Source organism: Pleurodeles waltl, chromosome 4_2 (genome assembly GCF_031143425.1).
Source record: "Pleurodeles waltl isolate 20211129_DDA chromosome 4_2, aPleWal1.hap1.20221129, whole genome shotgun sequence".
Classification (NCBI taxonomy): Eukaryota; Metazoa; Chordata; class Amphibia; order Caudata; family Salamandridae; genus Pleurodeles; species Pleurodeles waltl.
Genome location: NC_090443.1, coordinates 687,491,771 through 687,507,076, shown reverse-complemented (window position 1 = coordinate 687,507,076; position 15,306 = coordinate 687,491,771). Strand labels below are relative to the sequence as shown.

General features: G+C 40.9%; 1 protein-coding gene across 4 annotated transcripts in view; it reads right to left on the bottom strand.

Moving 5' to 3' along the window:
* The window catches only part of MCOLN3 (mucolipin TRP cation channel 3), a 391,010-nt gene that overhangs the window by 257,597 nt on the left and 118,107 nt on the right, over positions 1-15,306 (bottom strand). For all 4 annotated transcript variants that reach the window (XM_069232275.1, XM_069232278.1, XM_069232277.1 and 1 more), the window contains one exon: positions 7,349-7,516. In XM_069232275.1, coding sequence (XP_069088376.1) covers positions 7,349-7,516 — 168 coding nt within the window. The remainder of the gene's footprint in view (positions 1-7,348; positions 7,517-15,306) is intronic.

The window sequence follows — 15,306 nt, the reverse complement described above, 5'->3', positions numbered from 1 at the left end:
CTCTCTAACTCCTCTATCTGTCCATCGATCAATCTATCTATCTATCTATCTATCTATCTATCTATCTATCTATCTATCTAGCTATCTAGCTATCTATCTATCTATGCTCTAATGAAAATAATTATGATGGTTGATAGGTTATATCTGAATCTTCATAAGACTATGTCCAAGCCAATCAAATAAACTTACGTAAAATAGAGTTCCAAGTTGATCCTTCTGCCTATAGGTTCATTCAAAATTATGATCATTACAAAAAGGAAACTTTGGTCATTTAAACAACAGAAATAATTGGCTCAATAGTAAATGGAGATCAAATAATGAAAGAGGATCAACATAAAGATTACCTCAAAAGTAAGGAAGCAGCCAGAAATGAGTAAAGTTAATCAAGAGAACCAAGATAGAAGCTGCCCCCGAAGAAAAGCCAGAAAAGACTAAGGCCCATACTTACAAGCGTCACTTTTTGTGATGCACCAGTGGCACAGGCGGCTGAGCCTTGTCTACAGGGCCAAGCAAAGCCACTTTTCATGACTTTTCATGGCCTTATAGATAGGGAGTAAGGCCATGCAGCACAAGTCGCTGCATTGCCTTACTTTGTATAAGGGAGGCATTTCCATGGGTGTTGTGTGGGTGTTCCCATGCAACAACCATAGATTTTAATGCATTCCCAGATTTAAAAGGTTTTGTAAACCTGCAAATGCGTCAAAAGCCTGCGCCACCCTAGGGCTGGCGTAAGAGTGATGCAACGGGGAGAACTATCTTACATCTCTTGTTATTGTTTTTGTGCACATTATCAATCATCCCCACAATGCTGGCACTCTTGCACCAATTTGTGCACCCGTGCAGGTGGATAGGACAGAAATGCGCTGTATCTTGTAGATGCAAAGTACTTGCTGTCCTGCCCTGCACCATCGGCCGTATAAATGAGGCCCTACGTGTAAGTACAAGACTAGTGTAGCGTCTCAACAGGTAGAAGGCACAGAAAGCTGTGGGAAGTCAGAAAACGTTCTAAGCAAAATCAAGGAAATATAGTCACAGAAAGTCACAGAAAGTCTGGCACATAACCCAAAAACATAATCTTTTATAGGGTTGACATTAAAGCCTGATACATTCAGTGGTGAAATATGACATAATAGGCTTGTTCTAGCAATGTATCATTCTACTAACCCAATGAATATTCTAATTTAATACAATATATACGCTCAGTAAACTACATCTAGAAACACATACTATTACTACACATTATAACATACAGATAGTTCCCATGCGTTATTATGTAACATGTTCTATGACATCATTGATAACATCAATGCAACGTCTGACATGACATCATTAATGACAACACTGTGTATTGCAGGGGCATGACCGCTATTTTAGGGCACTAGTTATAGTTACTTGAAATAACTATAATCAGTAAATTTCAGTGGTTCTGTTGGTTTACAACAGTATGATTAAACTTACATTTTCACCTAAGCATTAAGTTCCTTTAAGCTTTTTTTTCACTGAAACAAATTATTATATATATATGTATATAAATATATATAAAAACAATCCCCTTTCAGGTTTAGGCCCAGATTTAAGAGGGCCTAGCTCCTCCTTGCACCACATTAGCATTATGTTTTTTTCCCAAACGAGGCCAAAATTGACGCACCATATTTACAAAGTGGAGTAATGCATGCACTGCGCCACTTTGTAACTCCTTGCGCCACATTATGCCTATACCAGGCATAATGTATTGCAGGGGGGGTGTTCCCCCATGAAGGGACGGCAAAAAGGGAGTAGTGGAATCTGAGAGTCTTAGGGCCATATGTACGACCATTTCATTTTGCGAGTTTCAAATTGCGACTTTTTGCGGGTCACCATTACAGACTCACAAAATGAAATGTAGAAATGTGTCTCAGACACATTTAGCGATTCCCAATGGGGTCACAAATTACCTACTTCATCCATATTCATAAGTTAGGTATCAATGTGCGACCCCATTCGAAATGGCCTCACTCACAGGGATGAGGTAACTGATTTTTAAATAAAGCAGTTTTAAAAAAAAAAATGCACCCCATTTTCCTTAAAAGAAAACGGGACGCATTTCAAACAAAAAGTGGGACCACTAACTGCTCTGAAAAAATATTTTCACTTCCATTCACAAAGGAGAATGGGTCCAGAGGGACCTCTTCCCCTTTGCGAATGGGTTACCACCAACTAGTTGGTGGTAACTGTGATTTTTTTGCAACCGCATTCACAGTCGAAAAACAATTTTTCATGGCTTTGAGACTCACTATTAGGAAGGGCAGCCCTTGGCACGCCCCTTCCTAATAGCAACTCGGCAAAAAGTTTGCAATTCGGAAATGGATTACTAAATCGCAAAATGGGATCTGTATATCCAGAAATTCTGTTTTCTGGTCACAAAAGGCCTGATTCTGCAAATAAGGCCATTTGCGACCAGGAAAAAGCATTGTACATCTTGCTGTAAGAATGCTGCATAAAGTATGCAAAAAAGAAGCAGGGAACTCCGGGTAATTCCTAGGTTTAGGTGGAGAGCAGCTTTATATAGAGCACCCTACAACACTAGCGACACTCTAAATCTGCTCACCTCAAATGCCTGTTTTTCTAGCAAAATGTTTAGGCATAGGATTAGCACAGTGCCATATGCAGCGAGCTAGAAAAGGACAAAGTCTTTAGCCATTTATAAAGCAAAGTCTTTCAGAATAAGATTAGCTAGCACCATCTATGCAGAACTGTAAAGTGACAAAAGTCTTTTACCACTCCAGGCACAGTATTACTGCTTTAGATTGATTAAATACTATCCAAGCCAATCTAGAATAAGTACAAGGAACCCCTGAGAAGTGGTTTGCTGTCATTACAACTGTCCAGAGAGGTTTAGATTTATCTAGACAAAAGGGAGCACCCAGTATAAGAAAAAGCATTGCCCTTTCAGGCTTAGAATGCTGTATAAATTATGCAAAAAAGAAGCATAGAATTCTGGGTAGTTACCAAGTTGAGGTGGAGAGCAGCTGCTATATAGAGAAAAAAGGTGGATCCCAAAACACGTTTTCCTCATTCTTTTTTCTGTAGGAATTTTAGACACAGCTACAGCCCAATCCATCGAACGGATTTATACCAAATTTAGCAGAACACTATCTCTTGGTCCAGAAAGAGTGCTTTGTGGTGTAAATCTGTTCAGTATTTTGTAAGCAATTATTGCTCAATAACTTTGTATATTTGATTCCGCAGATGCTCCGCAAACCTGAGAGATCTCAAACTGAGATCTGATTGCCTACTACCACATTAACCAGGCAGCTATGTTAGGATTTTGGACTCAGTCCTGAGTGCTTTAAAAAATGTAAAAAAATACATAAGGGGCAGGGTAGGGATTAGGGATACTAATACTAAGTGGAGTCCCTGCTTTTTTTGGGGAGGGGCAAAAATTATTATTTTTAATGAATTTGCAGTGGATCAATGAATATGAAGCATTTTATTAAGCGCAGGCTCACACATTTCTTTTTAAAGCCCCCAGGGCCCGAAGGATGACTGTAGGTTTTTTTTTTGGGGTGGGGAGCATGTGCCCCCTCCCCGAGCTTCTGAGAGACCCTGGGGGCCCCAATTCTCTGGGGCTGCAGTAAAAAAGGAAGGGAGAGTGGAGCGTGGCCCTGCATTCCTGTAGCCGGATGTATAATAAAATGGGGGTGGGGGGGCACATTCACCACCTCCCTGAGTTTTTAAAGGCCCTGGGAACCCCACCCCCCAGGCCAGCTCAGTTACTGTGTCCTAGGGAGCCCATCCCCAGGGCACAGTAGTTTCCTTGCCTGCACTGACTACCCTACATATTAAATCACTCATGACATCTTCTATGACACCATTGATAATATCACTGCAGCACATGGAAGTAAATTATTGATGAGAAAACTGTGCATGGCGGGGGAGCAAGTTATACTCACCAGAGCTAACTATAAATGGTGAATTTCTGTTGTTTTGTACATTTGTGCATTTAAAACGTTACATTGTCAATGAAGTTCTCACCTAACTATAACGTTACTTAATCTTTGTTTTTTCAGTGAATTTATATATATATATATATATACACATATATATAACTATATATAACTAAATATATATATATGTATGTGTATATATATATATATATATATACACACATGTATATAGTTGTTCTATATATATATATATATATATATATATATAGAGAGAGAGAGAGAGACTATAACTATAACTTCTCTGTAACCTTTGTTTTTTTAAGTGAACTTCTATGTTTTCTTTAATTCTCTTTCCTAACTATCACGTCCTGTAACCATTGTTTTTCTCAGTGAATGTATATGTCTTTTTAATGTAAAGTAATTTTAATTACTATACCTTCATCCTGCCAAACCCCTGTAACCTCCCAACCATGCATGCACAAATCTCTGAGCAGGTCGGTGAGTGTGTGCATGAGTACCTCAGTGGCTCTGTCAGTGGGTCCATGGGTCTCTGAGTGAGTCTGTGAGTGGGTGGATGAGTCTTTGAGTGGATCTGTGAGTGGATGCCTGACTCTTTGAGTGGGGGCATGAGTCTCTGAGTAGGTCTATGAGTGGGTGCGTCAGTGTCAGAGTGGGTCTGTGAGTGGGTGCCTCAGTGTCTGAGTGGGTCTGTGAGTGGGTGCATGAGTGCCTGATTGCTACTGTGAGTGAATGAATCAGAGTATGAATGCAGTGAAAACAAATCAGTTTAAAGCCATAATTTGATCCTCAAACACCACTAAATCCCACCCCTGGGGTCACGGTACCTCCACCCGACCTCTTACACCAGTTTTTACTTTATTTTTCAGCCCTAGGAACCATGTCCCATAACCTAAAATGACAGCTGCAACGTTCTGGTCAGGTTGCAGCCAACCAATTACAGCATTCCTGTTGGTGTGCGCAATCACGGCCCACTCCTGCGACCCTAGACATGTATTTCCCCTTTAATATCTCAAAAACTACTGAATGGATTTAAACTAAACAACGATAAGCCCAATCTGCAGAATAAAATCTAGCTTTCTATAAAATTTGGTGTAATTCCATCCAGTGGTTTGGGCTGTAGTCGCGGTCAAAACTTCTATAGGAATTAACATGGGAATTGATCTTTTTTGACCCCTCAGTCCCTGCTTGCCGGATCCCCCTTAAACTTTCCATGAGCAACAAATATCATCAGCATACTCTTTTCGAAAATTACGTGAAGATCTGTCAAATGACGCCAAAGATTTAGGCAAGTCAAAAAACGATTTTCCTAAGGAAACATGGTCCTTATATATATATATATATATATCTATATATAGATATATATATATAACAATACCATCACCCATAACGAGCTGCTTAAAGGAATACTGTCAATCCTCTGATGATAAAAGGAAAAGGAGCTTGCTACCATGTGGACAACAGGCCTCTACACTTGTGCCACTGGTAAGATAGATAACCCTTTGAACCTTTGGTAAGATAGGAACCTGTTATGCCATTTTTGAGGTAGGAAACCTGTTCTGCAATCGGTAAGGTAGGATAGTCGTTCTGCCGTTGATAAGGTAGGAAACCTATTTTGCCATTGGTATGTTAGGAAAAATTTCTGGGGCAATTAAATACTTCAGGAATTCTTGGCAAGAGGTCACTGAATGATTCAAGGAAACTGTTGACCATGTGCGTGCCTTTCCTGCCATTGAAGAAAGGGCTGAAAACGTTGGTAACCTACATTTTGTATGTATCTGAAGGACTGTGTGGCCTTTCCATGAGGCTATTCTTCCATCTTGTCTATCATTTTCCTCCATCAAACACTTTGTCAGGAATCAAACACTTTGCCAATACACCATTTCTAAATTATTTTAGAAGTTCTGTCCAATGGAAAGTAGAGGTTGAGGACTCTGGAAAACATGTCCTGTATAAGCCGCAATGATCTCATTTATGCAAAAATTACTAACTTTCCACCAGGAGTGGCATGAACTGTTTTTAAAAAAACATTGTCGATATATTTTTGCATGAAGGTTTTTTTTGGGCCTGTTGTAAAATTTCTATTAATTTTAGCAGCTTCTTCCAGAAGTTTTTCTACTTTTTGCCAGTAAGGTGGCCACTTTTGTTTTCTGAATTGTAGGTTGGCATTTTGCTAAACGTCCATACCAAAACTGTCCCCTTACCCACCTATGGTCTGTGTGCAGTGCTAGATAAGGGTTGATCACATTATATATATATATACCAGCTTCCAGTTAATATGTGAATAAAAATTTGATCCCACACATGAGAGAACTCCACAAAACCTAATTTTAAAATCCAAAGGGATCCACAAAAACAGCCACCATTTCACAGACGATTCTTTGTTACTAATCATGACATATAATTTTCAGCTCAACCAATTCCCTAGCATCTTACCTCTGAAAATAGTGTGTTATTTCTTTTATATTGGAATTTGCCAAATTATCTATGAAGAACCCTATCCAACTGCAAGTGGGTTAAATTCAACTGTATAACATTATTTGAAGCTACATCATGCACCCTGTGTTTGATCCTATTACACACAAAGACGGGCAACCCAACAGTCCCCCAGGAGATTGGGTATGTGTGAACAGAATACTTTTCAATGCTGGATTGGATACCAATCTCTTGAAATACGACTGTAATCATCGAAAATGGTTCCCTTAGTAGCTTCTAATTAAATTCTTTTGTTTGATTTTGGTGCTTAATTCCAATCCGAGCCAGTGATACTCAGCTGTACATTTTCTAACTTTAAGAAATTCTGAGAGAAATTCTGTGGGTGAACATACTAATTCCCAGAGGGCATGTAAACTAGATGGTATTGTGAAGTATTTTATAAATGTTCTTTTTAAATAATTGTATAATGTATAAGCTCAATGATCTTGACGTTAAGCACAACCCTGTTTTCACTCACTTTCATTAGTCTTGCTGTATTGTTTATACCATAATTATAGCCTCTTTGTCCTCTTTGCTTCTTTATATTTAAGATCTTTGAATGCAACCCCCAACCCTATGTTGCAGAATGTTATTCCCTGTGATTACATCATTATGCAAATGCGAGTATGAGGCAAGCTTGGCACTTCCTTCAATTTCCAAACACAGATTCCTTTATTTGTTTCCATATTAACGGACAATGTTCTTGAGGGATGCCATGTGTTGATTCCCACAACTGAAGGGTACCTCCAGATGCGATACAGCAGACAGACTCAAGGCGACCTGTGCACCTCTCTCACACAAGCCTGGCGCCAAAGTCAATCCAACATTGTATTCAAGTGTCCTCTTGTAGGAGTAACTACAACCTCAGATTTAAAAAAAAATTAATAAAATGAGAAAGCATCAAATAACATTACATTAGATATTTTTACCTTGTTTATAACATATGATAGGTGATCATAAACATCCGCTTGTCTGTAGACCGCATAAGAATCGTCCTTGTTTTCCTCGAATCCTTTCAGAAATAGGTGTTTAAATGCCAAGGTGTTCTCATTTTTGAAAGTTTGCACCATCTCGTTGCTTATCCCAAATGAAACCAGCTAGAAAATGGTAGATAATGACGAGGTTAGGGCTCCAGTCATCTAAGGTAATAGTGGAGCCCACAAAAGGAAGCTATACATAAAACAACAAAATTGAGAGGCTCCCAACTAGCATTGATAAAAGATACTCACAAAGCACATAAATGTAAGGACATGGGAAGTGATAGTTCAGACCTGCAAATTGTGCATAAGCCGTTGTATGGCTCAATTAAATAAGCCTATGCATTCACACCTAATGCCATACATTGAAAGAGTTAATTATGTAGGTCAAAAAGAGGCAAAATCGTTAGAATTTGCTGGTGACTTTCATACACTCAATCCTTTTGTCTCAACAATTTGTTATTTAATTAGTTCTCCCCATGAGCCTTCTTGAACCGCAGAGTTGCTTTTGAATGAGAAGGGGGTAACCATCAGTAAACAAAAAAGAGATCAAATTATACATTCAGCAGGCAAAACACCCTGACGCAAATAAAATGCAGTAATAAGAGTGCAATAATAAACAATGGAAAAAATTTAAACAGTGAGGCACAAACAGATGTCTTGAGCCAGAAAGATGTCACGAGCCATAAAGAGGGAGTCGGGCTAATAATGAAGAAAAGACTATAGTATTATGATAACAATAAAAAGAAATCAATATAAAACTTCTTCTTACTTTCGAAAATGAACAATTAAACAAAATCTTTCAACCTGTGTGATTGAGTTCTAATTCTTCCAGTGAGTCTAACATGGGCACAATTGAATCAGTAACAGAATGACTATTGAAAACATTGGTGTTACCTCTGTCAGACTTTGAAACTGGATTTGATTCATGAAAACATTGGTGACCTCAGTCACACTTTGAAACTGGATTTGATTTATCGTCTCACTGTGTTTGTATTGTTGTGTAGCCATTTGAGCTATAGTTTTATACACCTTGTTTTAGCAAACTAGGCCTGCTGATGTGCACTTTAACCTAGAGATGTTTTATTTCAGCTTTGTTAAATTATTTTAACAGTAGCCACATTTTCGGTCTTGTTTTATTTTCTCTATCTAGCTGTTCTTCGCCTAGGTCAGGACTGCGACTACAGGCCTCTTGCAATCCTATAAATAGCAATCCTTAACAGCCAGAGTGTTAGGTATGGGCTTAATCACCTGTATAGAGTCTAGAGAGCACTTAATAATCTGCCTAGAAGGTCCCTGGGGAGGGGGGTCATACTTCATATGAGTGCCTGCTTGGAACTCAAATGTATGTTCCAGATCTTGATGGTCATGGCGTGGAGGCAGCAGAAACACCTTTTGACATTAATCAACGTGTCACTGTCTTGCAGGAATTACAACAGTTCTGTGACGACAACGCTTCTGCCAGTTCTGCCTCCTTAGGAATTAAGGCTGTACCAATAACCCCTACCAGCTGGATACCAAAGGTTAGGGATCTAGTACATGAAAAGGTTGCTCTGAAAAAGGAGTTTGGTCCTTCCTATCATACACTGGTTCCAGTCCTGGGAATACACAGTACCAGAATTGTTATTCTACCACCGCTGCCTGGTTCTAAAGAAAACCGCTTTGTCTCCATCAACAATGTGAAGTTACACCATGTGGCTGATTCTGCACAGCAGGCCAAGAGGAACAAACAGTAGTACCCAAATCCCTCTCATTACTGGTCAAGATGTCCTTCTACAAGTTTTGAGCAGCAACGCTGACACCTCTCCAAACTTGGGGAGAGTGGAAAATGATCTTGCACTAGTTCCACTAACATCTATTGCAGCAAGCAACATGGAAATTGCTGATCGATTTGACTTGATCTCTACACAAACAGATGGTGTCATTTACAGTGAACCACCGCAGGAGACTCCTACCAGTTTTCCTCTTTCAAAAATGGCTCCAGTTTTTGCACGAACTGCTTCTGGATATTTTGCTGACATTAACAACACCTTTTCATACTCATTTGCCTCTTCTATATCTGAACTTCCAAAAACACATAAGCTGATAAATTGGCTTAAAACAAATTACTTTATTTTCCCATGGAACTATCTGTGGCTTTCCTTGACTATTTTAGCTTTCCTCCTTTGGATTGGCTTTGTTATTACTTTCTTTTTATTAATACATGGTCATTACCTTCCTGAATGATCAACAGTTGAACTGGTGGATGAGGTCTTAAAACCCAATTTTTCTTCTCACAAGGTCCGCAGAGACTTGTCTTACGTGAACATTTCCTCTATACCAATTCCTGATGGGATTGTTTGGGATAAAGTCACATTTGATATACACGGTCCGATGGAGGTCATTCAAATACTATATGTGTTTAAACTTTCTATGAACAATGTAATAATACCCAGATTTGTTTCTGATGACTGGGATGTGAAAACAGTTGATTCTGTAATGACTGAGTTGCAGTATTTTACTATATTCGAAAGTGAGGATGTTTATGAATCCAAAGAGAATTATGGTGACATGTTTTGCTAGAATTATTATGGACACCATTTCATTCACAGAGGAAGTACCCCAAAGACTACTTTTAATTACACCCAATGGGAACATTGTCCAACTCCACCACAAGGGAGTTCTAAAACATATTCTGAAAATGTTGCATATTTTTCTGGGACATTGGCAAGTAAGGGGAAAGGTAGATGTATTCAGAGCATGCCTGATACCTGTTCACATGATATTTTTAAATGAAACTGTACAGCAGACAAGGTGTTTAGGCTTAGCTATAATTAAGGATTTGAATGCAACCAGTATTACTGTCGCTGCAAAATTTTATAAATGGCAAAAGCTTATAAATGCAACTGAAGATCAGCTAGATGAAGGGGTCCAGCATGGCATATTTAATATTTCACTTTCACATCCTGGTGGGTGGGTATTGTGGCCAATAGATACCAATGGGTGTCATAAATGTTTTGTAAACTCCACGGGGGGTTTTAGAATGATTACGCCTGACTCTTGCTATGTGTCATCTGAACATGTGTGTATAGTAACAACATACAATGTAGGGAAACTATGCCAGCAATGGTTGAAGAGTTCCTCACTAGTTGCTGTTAGAGAACACCTCAGTGTCCTGTCTAATAATACTGATTTACAGGATTTCCTGTTGGGCCCCAGAAAACAACGCAGAAAGCGCTTCTTACTTGCAGTCTACAATGAAATTTGGAAGCTTTCTCAACAAGAAGCTGCTGCCCGCTTAAGGCTAATAGATCAGGAAAATTTACAGAAGGCATTAGCTGTTGTAGATAATGGGATTATTGAGAAATTAGAAAACTTGCCTTTTACTGTGGTGAAAATACCATCTGCTGAGTGGTTAATACACAGGGTCATTAAGCTGCCTATTTCAACACTTCAATTCACATTCTGCTTAAAGCACATTCCAGTGGGCAGATATGAAAGGCTAGGAGATAGTTACATCCACGAGGTGTGGGAGCTACCCTTCTTGTACAAATGCCACAATGGCATGAAAGAGGTCTTTCTTAGCGGTCAGTGAATGCAAGACTTCTGTCAGCCATTCAATGGTTTGTAAACAGCTGTCCTTCCATGGGGTGTGTAACGCTTCAGCAGCGACCTTGGCCTGTTATCTGAAGGGAGTCCCAGTCCCCTTGATTGGACCTGCATTCCACGTGTTCTCGAATGGCATCTATGTTCTCCTCAATAGTGAGAGCTGCTGTGAGATGCCAGCCGGAATAGTTTATGTGGTTTCGGTCTCCAAAATTGTTACATGCTGCAGGAATGTACTTTTTCCTCCTACATGACAGATGGAAGTAGCTGAGATTTGGCCCCATATCTCTACTTCAAATGTGAATTTTGACAAGTTGAGCAGACTCAAGGCTTTATTGTTTCAAAAACATGTGGAGCTTGCATCTACACGCGAGACCTATGCGCTTCAGGTTGCAAGGTCATCTGCAGAGATACAGTCCCTTGGTGAACTCGTGGGACGGATATTTAATACGTCCAGTACTACTGGAATTGCACATTTCTTTAAGCCTGTTGGTTCTGTTTTCATTTACACCTTCTCCTCTATATTTGGCTTAATACCTTCAGCCATCCACTCAATATTTTTCAGTATTTTGGGGGGATTTCTGATAACTTTAGCTATAATATGTGGCATCTTGCTATTGTTACTTTTTATGTGCAATGGCTGTCCCATTGCAAAAAGGAGGACTGAAAGCGCTTCCACCAGCGGAACTGGGTCGTGAACGCATGATGCAGTACTTTGGAGCATCATTCCTGGAGCAATTGGAGTGTGACTGGTCTCTGTCGTTCAGACCGATTTTGCATTGTGTGAAGCCCATGTTTCGGGACCTTTTGTGCACTTTTGAATGTGCACCGAAAGTTTGTCTTTCTACGGAGCGCTTGCTTTCATTGGACGCTGATCTGTTGATGTTCTCGCTGAGGGCTCATTACCAGACATGCGCGTTGAGAGTGCGTTTGCTGCAGGAAGCTGTTTATGAGTTGCCCTTTGTGGATTATGCGGCTCTAAACTCACTGTTGGGCACACCATGGAACGTTGCTGCCTCGGCTGGAGCTCAGGCTTTAGAACACGACTGCTCGTTGGTTTTCCTTGGCGATGAACTTCCTACTTTACCACCTGCCGAAGTGGAAGATTTCCTGTCTTCAATTATCCCGGACTCAATTGGCAATTTTAAAAATGACTCTGACTTTTGAAATTCGGCTTTCCCTGACACCATAATTAGCATTGTAAATTGTCCTTTTAATACATGTTCAAGTATCTTTTAACTTATCATTATTGACATTCTTATAAATATATGCCTTAGGATGAATTTTAGTGGGTTTTATATATATATAATTAGGCTTTTAACTACCTTTGAACCAGCAAGGGGAGGGTGTTGTGTCGCCATTTTAACTATAGTTTTATACGTGTTATTTTAGCAAATTAGGCCTGCCGCTGTGCACTTTAACCTAGATATCTTTTATTTTAGCTTTGTTATATTATTTTAACAGTAGCCACATTTTAGGCCTTTTTTTATTTTCTCTATCTAGCTGTTATTCACCTACGTCAGCACTGCATTCTTAAACAAGACATTTCTTTCACTCTGTGCTTTCTCAAGGCTGCAGTGAGATAGGTTGCCAGCAAAAGTGGTACGCTTTGTCTACAAAGCTCACAGAAACATACACTCTTACGTAAGGAACCTTTCTTGGAACATCAACTGTTTTATTATAAAAACACTACTTTGACCCATGTACGTTAGAGGGAGATTCCAGCCAGATGACCACGACTGTATGCTGATTGCGGAGTGCTTTGCTGCAGCTGCCTATGTAGACTACAGGCCTCTTGCTCAGGTATGAGGGATGATGTCTTCCCAGGGGGAACCTGAAGGGCAGAATTAGAGCTTAACATGCAGAGCTCTAACAAAGCCTAGGTAGGAACTATCCTTAGTATTCTTAGTGACACTAGTGAAACTATGGTAGCGTTATTTTTGTGTTTTACTCTCCTTGTCACAATCTTAATCTTTTTGTGCTTCATCGTTTTAGTTACTGCAATACATGCCTTATTATCTATGATGCAGTTACTTCAATAAAACCTTAGTGAACTATACTCTGCCTCTGATTGTACTTGCATATGTGAGACTAATGTAACTGAGAGAAAAGGATGAGATCTGAGTGACCACGATTCCCCTGAGGAGTCATTCATGTCATGAGCCCGGTTGCCCAATCATCCCTGCTCTTGGGTGGCGATGAGGCACTGCTAGTTAGCCTGAACAAAACCCGGATTAGGCCGACAGGTGTCACATTGTGTGAGATCAGTATCAGTCCCCCGCAGTATAGGTGATTCTGCCACCCAAATCCAGTAGTCTCATTAGGATAATGAGAACCTACGCGACAGTATGACATACCAAATTTCCCTGAATTCGGTTAATACTAGGAACCATCCATAATCAGCAATTAAATTGTCTGACGCAAACGATGGCCACCACAAACTTTTCTTCCGACAAACCCTTTGCCACCCCTATGAAGCTCCACACATTACAGTCTAGACGGTTGTATGACAGAACCACGCATGCCAGAATAACGCACGCCTTAACGTGATCGGAACGACGACCGCGTTGTTTCCATGCATGCCTTTACCACGCATGCCTTTACAACAAATTTTGTTGTAAAAGGATGCCTAGTAAAGGCATATGTGGAAATGGCATTTAAAACGGCATGCGTGGTTCCTCATACACCCCCCACCCACCCTGAGGTTCAAAACTACCCCCATCCCTAATAGCTTAACTACCTGAAAGAACCCTAAAAAAACCAATCCCAACCCACCAACCCTGCCCCTAAAAACTAAAGTACCCCAACACCCCAAACACCCTGAACCCTACGAAAAAAGACCCCAACCCTCAACCCCTGCCCCGTAAAACTAAACTACCGGACAACTCCCACCCACCCTGATCCCTAAAAAAAACTATCCAACCCTCCACCCTGCCCATAAGAACTAAACTACCCGACCCCCTAACCGCCCTGAGCCCTAAAAAACACTATGCAGACCCCCAGCACCTAAAAACTAAACTACCCCGATAACCCTACACCCGCCCTGAGCCCTAAAACATTTCCCCCTAATAAGTAAACTACCCCAACCCACCCTAAGCCCTAAAAAAAACTACCCGACCCCCCACCCTGTCCCTAAAAACTAAATTACCCCGACCCCCACCCAGCCTGAGCCCTAAAAAGAACTACCTCAACCCCCTCAACCCGCCACTAAAATCTAAACGACCTCGACAATGCCCTAAATCCACCCCACAACTAAAAACTACCCACCAACAAGGCCCCAACGCCAATTACCTCACTGCGTCCTCTCCTGATCCTTCTTCCTCTTCTCTCCTCCCTCCTCTCACCCTTCCTTGAAACTTGTCCCATCCCTTTAAAAATAAATCACCCCACCCTAAGCCCTAAATGAAAAAAGTATCCACTCCCCCACCCCCACCCCCACCCCTTAAAAAATAGCTTGACCCTTTCCCCACCCAGCCCAAGCCCTTAATCTGTCACGGTTTTGGGCGAGTCTGATCAGGACTCCGGTTGGGACACCCCTTGAGGTCACTGAATATCCTAAAGAAGTAGTGTACTGAGGCAAAAGAGCAGCTAAAGGCATACACGGGAAAGGACAGCTATGGAACGGGCACAAGAAACAGGAAAGTAAAAGCAGAGCAACCCTTGTGTGAACAAACAGGAAACGGATTACTAATGGACAAACACGCTGGGGTTGTACACAGAGCAGGGCGCAGAACCTCCCACAGTGACAGGGAATGTCAATGCCTCTGTGCAGTTTGCTCTTACAGATAGTCACCCTGCCAGCCCCATAGAAAGGAGGCAGCAGAAGTGATTCTGTCTCTGGACCCTAGAGCACAGACAAGGAAAGTACTTACATACACAAGACACGCTCTTGTGGGTCCAGCTGGAAATACAGTGGCGATTCCTGAGAAAACAGCAATAGCACACTGTCACTGTTAGGCACGAAAGACAACGTATAACACGGGACAAGGATGGGGGCTGGAATTGCCTCCTGGAAACCAGGAGCCAACCCCAGAACAAAGGAGGACACTTATACACTGGTGAAGACTGATAGAACACTTACCAGACACAAATAACCAAAAAGAAACAGAAACAGAAGGGAACAAACTAAGAGGCAGAGGCAAGAACTAGGAACAGGCTCAGGCTGAAGCAAAGGCGGGACTAGGACTTGAAAACAGGGCACAAACTTCTGGCTTGGACAAACATAGACAGGACTGGGAAACTGAGAGCAGGCTCTGGCTGGGACAGGCAAGGACAGGGCTGGAATACAGGGAGTAGGAAATGAGCAGTAAACAGGACTGGGAAAC